This window comes from Magnolia sinica, chromosome 2 (genome assembly GCF_029962835.1).
Source record: "Magnolia sinica isolate HGM2019 chromosome 2, MsV1, whole genome shotgun sequence".
Classification (NCBI taxonomy): Eukaryota; Viridiplantae; Streptophyta; class Magnoliopsida; order Magnoliales; family Magnoliaceae; genus Magnolia; species Magnolia sinica.
Genome location: NC_080574.1, coordinates 101,099,494 through 101,111,925, shown reverse-complemented (window position 1 = coordinate 101,111,925; position 12,432 = coordinate 101,099,494). Strand labels below are relative to the sequence as shown.

Sequence of the window (12,432 nt, the reverse complement as noted above, 5' to 3'; positions counted from 1 at the left end):
TGATACATGTGAGTTTTCTAAACAGCGCTAGACTGTTTCCTCCTAGTTCATCCGAAAGGAAATCCAAACCATTTGAGTTAGTTCATTCTGATGTCTGGGCCCCTGCGCCTGTCACTTCTTCTTCAAGCTATAAATACTTTGTCGCTTTCATTGATGACTATTCTAGGATGACATGGGTGTATCTTATGAAATTTAAGCATGAAGTATTTGATATGTTTAAGGTGTTTTACAATGAAGTTAGCACCCAATTTCAATGCCCTCTTAAAATGCTAAGTTCTGACAATGGTGGGGAATATATGTCAACATTCTTCTCATCTTTTTTACAATATCATGGTATCTTATCTCAGACTTCATGTGTATGTACCCCTCAATAAAATGGTGTTTCTGAACAGAATAATCGCCATCTACTTGAGCTCACACATGCTCCTCTTCTTAGTATAAAAATTCCTAAATGCTTTTAGGATGATGCTATACTTATCGCTACCTTTCTCATCAATCGTATACCATCTAGAATATTGTTAAATACTTATTTTGTAATGTTGCATCTGCATGACAAACATTTTCCCTTACCTCTTAAAGTCTTTGGGTGTACTTGCTTTGTCCACATTCTTAATGGTAGTAAGGATAAGTTGAGTGCTCGGGCTATAAAGTGTCTTGTTAGGTTACTCACGTTCTCAAAAAGGGTATAAGTGTTGTAAACCACCGACCTGTAAGAGGTATGTATCAGCTGATGTCACCTTCTTCAAGGATATCCCTTATTTCTCTAATGCAGGGGGGGGACCCCTTCCAGTCCCTTGTATCGATGATGCTCTTGCTTCCTCTGAATCATGTAAGCTTCCGCTTGTGTATCAATGCCAAAAAAAATCATCCACTAATCAGCCCTCTGTCGCTCCATCTGTTTCCACTAGTGGTTCAAGTACTATCTCTCCCTCTCCTGATGATCTCCCCATTACCTTGCGTAAACCCTCTCATTCATGCACTAAACATCCTATCAGTAATTTGTTTCCTTTCATTAACTTTCTCCTTCCCTCGAGTCTTTGTAGCTTCCCTATCCTCCTCTATCATCCCTCAGAATATGAAGGAAGCCGTGAGTAGTCCCAACCAGCAACTCGCTATGACAGAAGAAATGCATGACCTTAAGAAAAACAACACTTGGAAGTTGGTTCCTCTACCTGAAGGAAAGAAAACTATTAGATGTCGATGGATTTATTCCATCAAATGTCTTCCTGATGGCTCCATTAACAGATATAAGGCTCGGTTGGTCGCCAAGGGTTACACGTAGACGTATGGGGTGGATTACTTGGAGACATACTTGCCAGTGACCAAGCTCAACTCTGTTCGTGTGGTTATTTTTTTGTCAGTAAATTTTTCTTGGCCTTTATTTCAATTGGATGTAAAGAACGCCTTTTTACATGGTGATCTTATAGAAGAGGTTTATATGGACCAACCACCAAGGTTTTCTGAGTCCAATGACTTGCATCTTTTGTGTAGTCTGAATAAGTCTATTTATGTTCTCAAGCATTCTCCTCGGACTTGGTTTGATAAATTTAGTCATGCTCTCCTAGACTTTGGATTTGTTCAAAAACCAACTGACTATTCTCTGTTTATTTGTCGTTGAAGCATTGGAGTTATGGTGCTTATTATTTATGTAGATGATATTGTGCTGTCTAGAAATGATAGTGAAGGTATTATTGCTTTTAAATCCTTCCTCACAAGTAGATTTGAGATCAAAGACCATGGGACTCTTCATTATTTCCTAGGAATCGAGGTGGCCCGACCTAAATCTGGAGTTGTTTTATCTCAAAGGAAATATGCTATTGATCTTTTGTCAAAGATAGGGACGCTTGGGTGTAAGCCAGTTGCTACTCCAATGGATCACTCAAAAAATTGGCCTTGATGATGGGGAGCTCCTTTATGATCCAAGTATGTATCACTGATTGGTTAGCTGTCTCTTATACTTGACTATTACTGAACCCAATCTTTCATATGTTATGGGTGTTGTCAGTCAATTTATGCATGCTCCTCATACAGCTCACCTTGCAGCTGTCTATAGAATTCCTCGTTATCCGAAATCATCTCCTAGACGAGGTTTACTCTTTCAAAAACATGGTCATCTACGGATTTCTGATGACTGATGTTGATTGTGTTGGCAGTCTTCATGATAGACGATCTACATCCGGCTGTTGCACCTTTGTAGGTGGAAATCTTGTCATGGAAGCGTAAGAAGCAGTTTGTCATTGCTCGATCTATTACAAAAGCTGAGTTAAGGGCGATGGCTCATGCTAGATGTGAACTCATCTGGCTTCGGTCTCTCTTACAGAAACTTGGCTATCCTTTCTTGAGTCCAATTTCGTTACATTGTGATAATCAAGCTGCAATTCACATCGCTAGCAATTCCATGTTTCATAAGTGTACTAAATATATTGAGATTGATTGTCATTTTATACGGGGAAAAGTTGTTGGTAAGGAAATTAAGACCCCTTTCGTTCGCATAGAGGAGCAATTTGGCCAATGTTCTTAAGAAATCTCTTAGTCATGATTCTCTTCATCGTATTATGGACAAGTTGGGCATGATCAATATTTATGCTCCAACTTGAGGGGGAGTATAGAAAGAAAATAAGAAATATTGTATTGTTATTCCTTTTGTGCGTGAACATTTTTTTTGTACTCCTACAAACCATATTCTTTCTTTTCTTAGGTTAATATATTCAATTGGTGTGTGTTGGGGTGGAACCCAACACAACACCCTTTTCTCTTTTCTCTCTCCTCTTCTTGATCTTCTCTTCTTCTTTTCTTTTATTCTTTCTGCTCTTACTCTTTGTCACTCAACTGCTTTGTCTTCCAATCGCAGATCGTTGTAATTCTTTCTTCCATCTTTGGGTTGTAGTCTACCCGACTCATTCTCACATGGTCTCTTGTATTGTATTTGTTCTTTTGTTTTTTGTTTTCTCTGTTTTTTTTTTTGTCCTTGCATAGTATTTGTTGTTTTTGCTTTTAGTTTTTCTTTGTTTTCTTTTCTTGTATGTATTTTGTGCTTTCTTCACCTTTGGCGTTTTCCTTTAATAAAATTATCAATCTTTTAAAAAAATATTTTAGTGATACGAACTCATTTTTTATATAATCACGTCATTTACAACTGATAACACAGTTTTGTCTCCCAAACAATGAAAAACTATTCTGCTTAGCTTTTTGGTGCGTGTAATGTTGTGAGTTCTAAGTGTGTAATCATATAGCTTTTAACATCTCTTGAAGTTTTACTGAAAAATTCCACCATTCTCCAAAAGTTTTCCCAACTTTTCCTTGACTGCAGAACTTTATGACATATTGAAACATTTCACAATATTTCCCACAAAGTTATCCATTCTCAAAGGTGCGAAACTGTGTAAAGCCAATACTTAAAACCAAGTGCGTGAATTTTTTATTTTTTATTTCATATTCGCTCATTAAATGCCACAAGGATTCATAGTCTATTATGCAACATTCTTAGGTGAATGGCTCTTATTTATCTAGTGAAACTACCACAAGTAACAAAGGCTAGAAGCAAAGGAAATGGTTTACAAAAGAAATAGCATGCGTAATTGAAATCAACTAGGAAATAATAAGTGCACACTTGTGAATTTCTTAATTCTTTTAGTCAGGGGTGCAACTTGGGCAGGTTGGGTCAGGTTGAGCCCAACCCAACTTCAAGAGGACCCAACCCAACCAGAGTTCTAACCCAAAGTCCTCCATACTCAATCCACCCTTACCCAAACCCGACCTGACCCGATCAAACCCAACCCAAATACATGAGATTATTCCCAACCCAACCTAACCCAGACAACCCAACCCAACCTGACCCAAACTTGGGTTGGCTCAATCAGGTTGGGGTTGACCCAAACCCAAGTTGCAGCTTTACTACTGGCAGACATAAAACACCAAGAAATTATCAATAGATCAATGTAAGAGAAAATTCTTCCTGTTTAAGCTTTTTCAACAATATCACATTCGAAAAAGTCGGACATAAATCACTCAAATAAATAAGAAAAAGTTGGAAACAAGTAAGAGGCGTACACAAAGAAGTGATCAAAGCATTCAATGTTGAAACAGTTGGCGTCATTTCAAGAACCCTAATGTCCTCATACAACTCTGATGCCTTCTGCCAGTTTTTTCCCTGAAATGAGAAGAAAACAACTCTAGTGACATCCTAGCAGGTTATGCACAATGTTTGGTCAATGATTTAATTAAGTGCTACCAGTAGAAAACAAGATATATCTAGAATTGCTAGGCTTATAGCATCATTTTGTTGAAGTGTACTCGAGGGCAGAAACTGAGTATGCCACAATTCTGCATGCTAGGAGGGAAATGAATAGTAGAAAATTATGAATTCTACAAAAGGTATGCTGATATATACACGATAGCACATTATACTATAGTAGCTACTTGTTCAGAGACATACATTGCTGCAGGCCCCCATCAATGAGCTGTATGATATATTCCCAAGTTGTATTCCTTGACTTCGGGCACCTTGTAGTATTTCAAAGGCAAAATCTACCTTCCCAGCATGTCCTGCAACGTCTATTAATGCACTAATAAACATCTGCATGAAAAGGAATTTCTGGACAGTCAGTACACATTATTTAAACTGAAAAAGGATAAAACATGTTTTACAAGTTATTCCAAGTTCACAAATAATATGTTACCATCAAATCTTATTTTCATTTTTAGCAGAAAGATACCATCAAGTCATTCTGATGTTTCCAAAAATAAAATAAAAAATACTGAGCTTAACAGCATGCAGATGTAGATTACCGCCCTGCCAAATTGTGTTCATAGGCAAACACTTTCAAAAGTTTCAAGTCTAACATTCTGTTACCAGACTTTTCAATAGAAAAGCAAAACGTCAACTGTTAAAATCTTATTTTCCCTCTTCTCTAAAATATTAAAATATTAGGCATCCAGACATAGGCCCCAATGGAAGGTCCAAGGAACGCTTGAAATCCCAAAAAACAGGAATGCCAAATCTGACTCGATATGGAGTATAAAAAGTAGGCACTACTTAATTCAGCTGTATATAGTAATAAATTTTTCAATGGTAATATTTTATATTACATTGGATGCATTTGCTACTCTCGTGGGCACTTCAATCGGTCATATAATAAATGTAATCTCATAGCTTTAACATAGAACATTTTTGGGAAGGGTGGAACACACAACTTGTGATAAATTTAAATTTATGTCGTGAAATTTAGGAACCATTGGCGTAATGTTGTGTTGAAGGAAACATATTTCAGAACCAGTTGAATAAGTTTATAAGTCAAATAAGCAGGAAAGAAGAGTTGAATACATGTAATACTGGGCCCATTGGACCCATATGCTGATTGTACATGGTTTTATGAATTACAAAATAAAGGGAGCAGGGGTTTGAGAGGAGACATCTTCTTTTCCTTGCATTCTCACTCTCTCATGTCGATGATCCCAAGTAGGGAGATTTACATGGTATTTGAGCATTGCTGCCAATCATCTTCAACGTGGAGATCAAAATCGACCAATCTTCTTCTTCACTGCTGTTTTGAAGAAACTGCTTGTTTGATCAGCTGAAAGTTTTCTGGTTCTTCTTCTCCTCCATTACCTAGAACCAGTTGGGTCCTTCCAATATTTTAAATGTCGACAATATTGGCTGATATATCCTACAATATATCTTGTATCCCACCCGTGCAATACAAAACGCGTGGGTAGTACCGTTATATCCCACCTATTTGATCCAGTGAACATTTTCGATTTCCAATCCATTTTTTTTTCTTTTTGTTGTAAATCATGTTAAATCAGTACCAAATGGTTATAAATCTATGATTATTCATGTTTCCCATGAAAAATCATGGATTTGGAGCTTCCATTTCGAGATTTAGGGAGATGGGCCAAGTTGCAAAAAATTAGGAAAATCGAAATTTCTCAATTTCTCACAAATCAATTGCAATCTTTGTATCCAAACACAAAATCAAACATGTATGTAACTTGATCTAGTGATTATTATTTTTCTTTTGAATGTATTGCTTGTGTTTCTATACATGTCTTCTTACATTTATAAGTTATATGAATAGACTTTGATTATACTTGCATCAGTTCAGTTGGACAACGCATATATTAGGACCACATACAAAGGAAACTCCTATTATGTGCACTTTTTTTTTGTAATGTTTTGATTTCTGAGTGTGCATTGATGTCTTTTCAACAATCCCTGAAATTTCATTGAAAAATTCGACCAATTTCCCAATGTTCCAATGTTTCCCAACAATAGCGATACATTACGCAATACAACCGATATATCCCATGCGATAACCAATATGTATCTGTATCCCAAGGGTGCGATACAATATGTTGCTGCTGCTATAGATCGGTTGTTTTGGATCTGTTGGTATGCTATTGCTGCTGTTGATATGTTGCTCATCACTGAAGGTGACCCATTATGACCGTTGATTGCTGGCCCATCGTGATCACTGTAACCTATTGAAGTCATGAAATCCCTTGATATACATTGATACCCCACACTCTGACAGCTTAAGCTTTTAGAGTAAATGGTTGTTTGACATGGTATTAGAGAGGAAGGTCCTATGTTCGAATCTCGAGAGCAGCAAATATGCCTCGCTAAAATATTATTCTCCCACGGGGGACCAAGAAAATCAGGTCCAGCTCAGGGACCAGGAAATCAAGCCTGGCCTATTTATGGCCCGTGTCAGTATGTTCCCGTGCGCGGTTCCCACCCCGCACGTGCGGGGGGGTGTTGAAGTCATGAAATCCCTTGATATACATTGATACACCACACTCTGACAGCTTAAGCTTTTAGAGTAAATGGTTGTTTGACATAACCAGCGTTAATCCTGCTTCTAGCCCACACTGATCACTGCTGCTGTGACCATCCCTCACTGATGTGGTGTCGTTGGTGGCCCATCATTGATTGATCCAACATCAACCATTGCTGCTACTGTTTCCTCCATCTGACGTGGCACTGCGGATGTTCCTAAGATCTAACATAGTTTTCGTTGCTACTTATTTGTTGGTGGTGCTGCTACTGTTCAAGTTGAATGTTGTGACCCACAGATCAGATGAGGTTGTTGTGATCTATGCTACTGTTCCCAAGTAAATGTTGTAGCCCACATATCAGATGAGGTTGTTGTGGCCCTTCATATCAGACGTTGTGGCCCACAATCCAGTCAGCAGTGAAGAATGATTTGATGATGATAATGTGAAGAAGAGAGGAAAATATTGAGATAGAAGAAGAAGAAGGAGAGTTTGGGAGAGATGTTGTGTTAGACTTACTTGCCCTAACACATAATATTTTATTATAATAAAGCATATAGTACACCGCAGGAGAAGAGAGAAGTGTGCACATGCACTTACACTAAAAGGGGCCACTAACCACCACTAACCACATACACAATACACTAGCATTCTCTATACTCCCCCTCAAGTTGGAGCATAGATGTTGATCATGCCCAACTTGTCATGAACACGATGAAGAGCATCTCGACTCAAGGACTTTGTAAGAACATCAACAAGTTGATCCCTAGATCGAACAAAAGGAGTGACGATTTCCTTAGAAGCGACTTTCTCCCGAATAAAGTGACAGTCGACCTCAATATACTTGGTTCGCTCTTGGAAAACTAGATTACAAGTAATATGCATGGCCGCTTGGTTGTCACAGTGAAGAGGAACAAGATCAGAAGGAGGATAGCCAAGTTCTTCAAGAAGGTTGCGAAGCCACACGAGTTCACACATCGCATGAGCCATAGCACGATATTCTGCTTCAGCTGAGGACCGGGCAACAACTAGCTACTTTTTGCTCTTCCAAGTTATAAGATGGCCACTTAAGAAGGTACAGAAGCTGGATGTAGAGCGGCGATCAAAAGTACTACCTGCACAATCAGCATCGGAATAGCCAGAAAGATGAAGATGACCATGCAACTGAAAGCGGAGGCCAAGACCCAAGGCAGATTTTAAATATCGAAGTATGCGGTAGACAGCCGTGAGATAGGAAGTACGGGGAGCTTGCATGAATTGGCTAACAATCCCCATCACAAATGAGAGATCTGGGCGAGTAATAGTCAAATAAATAAGCTGGCCTACAAGTCGTCGATACATCTCGGGATCAGTAAGGAGAGCACCATCATCTGATCGAAGCTTCTGTGAAGTATCCATGGGAGTGGTAGCAGGCATGCACCCTAACATGCCAGTCTCCATGAGAAGATCGAGTGCATATTTTTCTTGTGACAAGACCAATCTGGATGATGAGCGAGCAACTTCAATTCCGAGGAAGCAGCAAAGAGGACCAAGATCCTTGATCTCAAACTTGGTCTTCAAAAAAATCTTTGACCTCCCTTATTCCAACAGAATCACTACCAAACAGAACAATATCATCCACATAGACAATGAAAACCATGATGCCCGTCAATCGTCGACATATAAAGAGAGAATGATCGGCATGACTACGAACAAAGCCAAACTCCAAGAGAGCCTAACTAAATTTTTCGAACCATGCACATGGGGATTGTTTGAGTCCATAAAGAGCCTTCTTCAACCGGCATACAAGTGTAGGATTGTGAGAAGCACCAAAGCCAGGAGGTTGATGCATGTAAACTTCCTCTGCAAAATCCCCATGGAGAAATGCATTCTTAACATCAAGCTGAAACAAGGGCCATGATAAATTAATGGCCAAGGAGAGCACAACGCAAATCGAGTTAAGCTTAGCCACCGGAGAGAATGTCTCAAAGTAATCAACACCATTAGTTTGTGTGTAACCCTTAGCAAAGAAACGGGCTTTATAGCGATCAATTGAGCCGTTTGAAAGAAACTTGATCGTATAAACCCATCGACAGCCAACAGGTTTATGGCCTAAAGGAAGTGGTACAAGGTCTCAAGTATGATTCTTCTCAAGAGCAGACATTTTCTTCTATCATCGCCTTCGTCCAATCAAGACTCTGAAGAGCATGTGAGAGAGATCTAGGAATAGTCTGTGATAAAAGGGAAGCTGCAAAGACTGAAAAGACGGTGAAAGATGATCATATGAAACGAAATTACTAATGGGGTGTTGAGTACAAGATCGTGACCCTTTGCGCAAGGCAATGGGAAGATCTAAACTTGAGGAAGGAGAATCACCTGAGCCAACATCCAAAGTGAGCGGAAGGATAGATGGCTGAGCGTGTGAAGATTTATCTCGACGATGATAAACCTGCAGAGGCTTAGGCTCACCCATATCACCAACAGGATGCTGAATAGAGGGAAGAGGAGTTTTCCCATGATCACTAGTGGAAAGAGGATAAGAGTCATACTCCCCCTGACTCGTAAGAGGATCACAGAGGGATCGGCCTGGAGCGGAGAAAAAAGAAATATCCTCAAAAAAGGTTACATCGGCAGAGACATATTTCTTATGAGTCAATAGGTCAAAGCATTTATACCCTTTCTGACTCCGAGTATACCCTAAAAAGACACATTTAATTGCCCTAGGGCTAAGTTTATCATTACTCACATCCAAAATTTGAACAAAGCATGTACAACAAAAAACTTTAGGTGGTAAGAGGAAATGGATTATCATGAGGATACAATATAGTAAATGAAGATTTGTAAGACAGGATACGTGAGGGTATACGATTAATACGAAAAGTAGCAGTTAGGAGAGCATCACCCCAAAAATATTTAGGTAGATGCATACCAAGGAGAAGGGTGCGAGCAATGTTAAGAAGATGACAATTCTTTCGTTCGGTAATACCATTTTGTTGAGGTGTGCGAGCACATGACATCCTAAACAAAATACCACGTTCCTGCAAGAAGGACAAAGGCAGTAAACATGTATTCACCCCCCCCCCCCCACACACACAATTATCAGAATGGAGGGATTTGATGGAACAATGAAATTGAGTGCACACTTCATGATAAAACACTTTAAACGCATCAAATATTTCACTTTTAGATTTCAAAAGAAAAATCCCAGTCATGCGTGAATAATTATCAATAAAGGTAACAAAATATCTAAATCCAAAAGTCGAGATAACCGGAGCTGGTCCCCAGACATCCGAGTGAACCAGAAGAAAAGGTTAAGATTTCCTCCCAGAAGAGCTAGGAGGAAACGTAGCACGATAATGTTTAGACAATTCACAAATATCACAGCATAATGGTTTAACGATAGATAAGGAGGGAAACAAAAGTCTCAATCTAGCTATGGATGGTTGGCCTAAGCGGCAATGCCACCGAGTCATGGACTCTTGATCTAGAGAAAGGGTACTAGAAGCGGCAATGGGTGTATTATCGAGAAGATAAACGCCTCCTCGCTCATGCCCCCCACCAATCACTGTGACATACTGAGTGTGAGGAGAGGGAGAATAAGAAGAAAAGATTTGAAACTTACCAGTCATATGGGAGGAAGCTCCAAAGTTAATGACCCAGGAGGTAGGAGAGGATGACGCAAGAAGGGCAGTACCTGACTGGGCCGAAGCTGCGTGAGAATGCTCAAGAATATCATGAATGTGAAGCCACATAAGGGCATCATATGCAGCCCGAGAAATGATAAGAGACTCCCCTGAAGTAGACTGCTCAGCTGTCGGAATAGAAGACTGTCTCAAAAGCAACAGTGCATGCAACAGAAGCAGCGGCATACAACGAAGGACGACCGTGTATCTGCCAGCAATAATCAACAGTGTGATTAGTTCCACTGCAATGTGAACAAATGCGGGAACCGTCACGTTCTTGTCCACGTCCACCACGACCACGAAGACTACGGCCACCACGACTGCGATCTCCCTCGCGGCCTCTACCACGACCGCCAAAATCAGAAATGCGCCCTGAACTCAAGAATGGTACCCGAAGACCAAGAGAGGACTGATCGCTAGCAAGATGTGTCGAACACTCGAGTGGCACAAATGAATGAGAAGGAAGAGTAGAGACAGTAGCACGCTGACACATGGCATAGACTGTCGTCAATGGGGGAAGAGGATCCTGCATAACAACCTGATCTCGAACATGAAGATAATCAAAACTCAACCCAGCTAGGAACTGCATGATATGAGTATCATCCCGCTGCTTATGAGCATGTTCATGATCCTCTTTACATTTGGAAGGAAGAGGTTGATACATATCCAACTCATCCCACATACCCCAAAGCGTCGAATAGTAATCTTTTAAGGATCTGGAGTTTTGTTGGAACCGACCAATTTCTTGAATAAGCTGAAATACCTGTGAAAAATTCTGAGATTCCAAGAACATATCATGAAGCGTATCCCAAATGCCTTTAGCCGAGGATAAAAACATCACTGAGTAGTTAATCGAGGAATCCATACTATTCAACAACCATGTAATAACTTGATAATTCTCCTTTGTCCAAGACTTGTAAGTAACATCTGTAGAGCTTGGGGGATCATCCAAAATATACGACAACTTGTCACGGGCTCCTAAAAATACTTTTACAGATTGTGTCCATTGAAGATATTGTCACCATTCAACTTAGTGGAGGTAATCTGCAAGGGGTTGGATTCAAGAGACCCTATGTCAAGAGATGAGGGCCCTTTGTCAGCCATAGGAGAGTCTACGAGAGATAAATCTATGCCAAGAGAGCCCATATGCCAAGAAAGATTGATTTAAACAACTCTATCTCACTCAATCCTTCAAGATAATAAGAGATAAACCTCAAACAAATATCAATCATCCAAAATACCATGAAACGCAGTCAAAAAAGCCCTAACTGAATGAAAAACGGCCCAGCCGCACGTCCGTATGAGGTTAAAAACCTCTCAAACATTGATCTTAAGTTAAAAAATCCACCATGGGTAGCTTGGGAGGAAGATTTCGGTCCATCTTGAGCAAAGAAACCAAAGAAAAGCTTACGATTTGAGGTAGATCGAAGAAAAACAGAAGATGGGCCCGATTTTCAAATTTCTCTATTTCGCCCAAAATACCATGAAATGGGGTCCAATAAATTCTGAAAAAATCATGACAAATCTTCTAAAATCAAGATCTATCAAACTCCTAAACTTTTAGCTCAAACGGGGTCCATGTGTCTGTACAATGCTGACGTCAACCGTACGCCTGCTGACGTCAACAAGGTGACGTGTCGCCTCTCAATCTGTTGGATGCGGAATGTCTAGATCTATGCTCTGATACCAAGTAGAGAATGATTTGATGATGATAATGTGAAGAAAAGAGGAAAATATTGAGAGAGAAGAAGAAGAAGGAGAGTTTGGGAGAGATGTTGTATTAGGCTTACTTGCCTTAACACATAATATTTTATTATAATAAAGCATATAGTACACCGCAGGAGAAGAGGGAAGTGTGCACATGCACTTACACTAAAAGGGGCCACTAACCACCACTAACCACATACACAATACACTAGCGTTCTCTATATCAGCAACATCTGCAAACTGGCATCAGTTTGTTGTGGCCCACATCGAACAGTGACCGTTCGGTGGT

At 39.8% G+C, this 12,432-nt stretch overlaps 1 protein-coding gene across 2 annotated transcripts in view; it reads right to left on the bottom strand.

Annotated features, from left to right (window-relative positions):
- Window positions 1-12,432, bottom strand: part of LOC131237314 (pentatricopeptide repeat-containing protein MRL1, chloroplastic) — a 141,212-nt gene that overhangs the window by 71,334 nt on the left and 57,446 nt on the right. For both annotated transcript variants that reach the window (XM_058235020.1, XM_058235021.1), the window contains exons 10-11: window positions 4,436-4,576; window positions 4,051-4,150 (exon numbers count right to left, since the gene is read on the bottom strand). In XM_058235020.1, coding sequence (XP_058091003.1) covers window positions 4,051-4,150; window positions 4,436-4,576 — 241 coding nt within the window. The remainder of the gene's footprint in view (window positions 1-4,050; window positions 4,151-4,435; window positions 4,577-12,432) is intronic.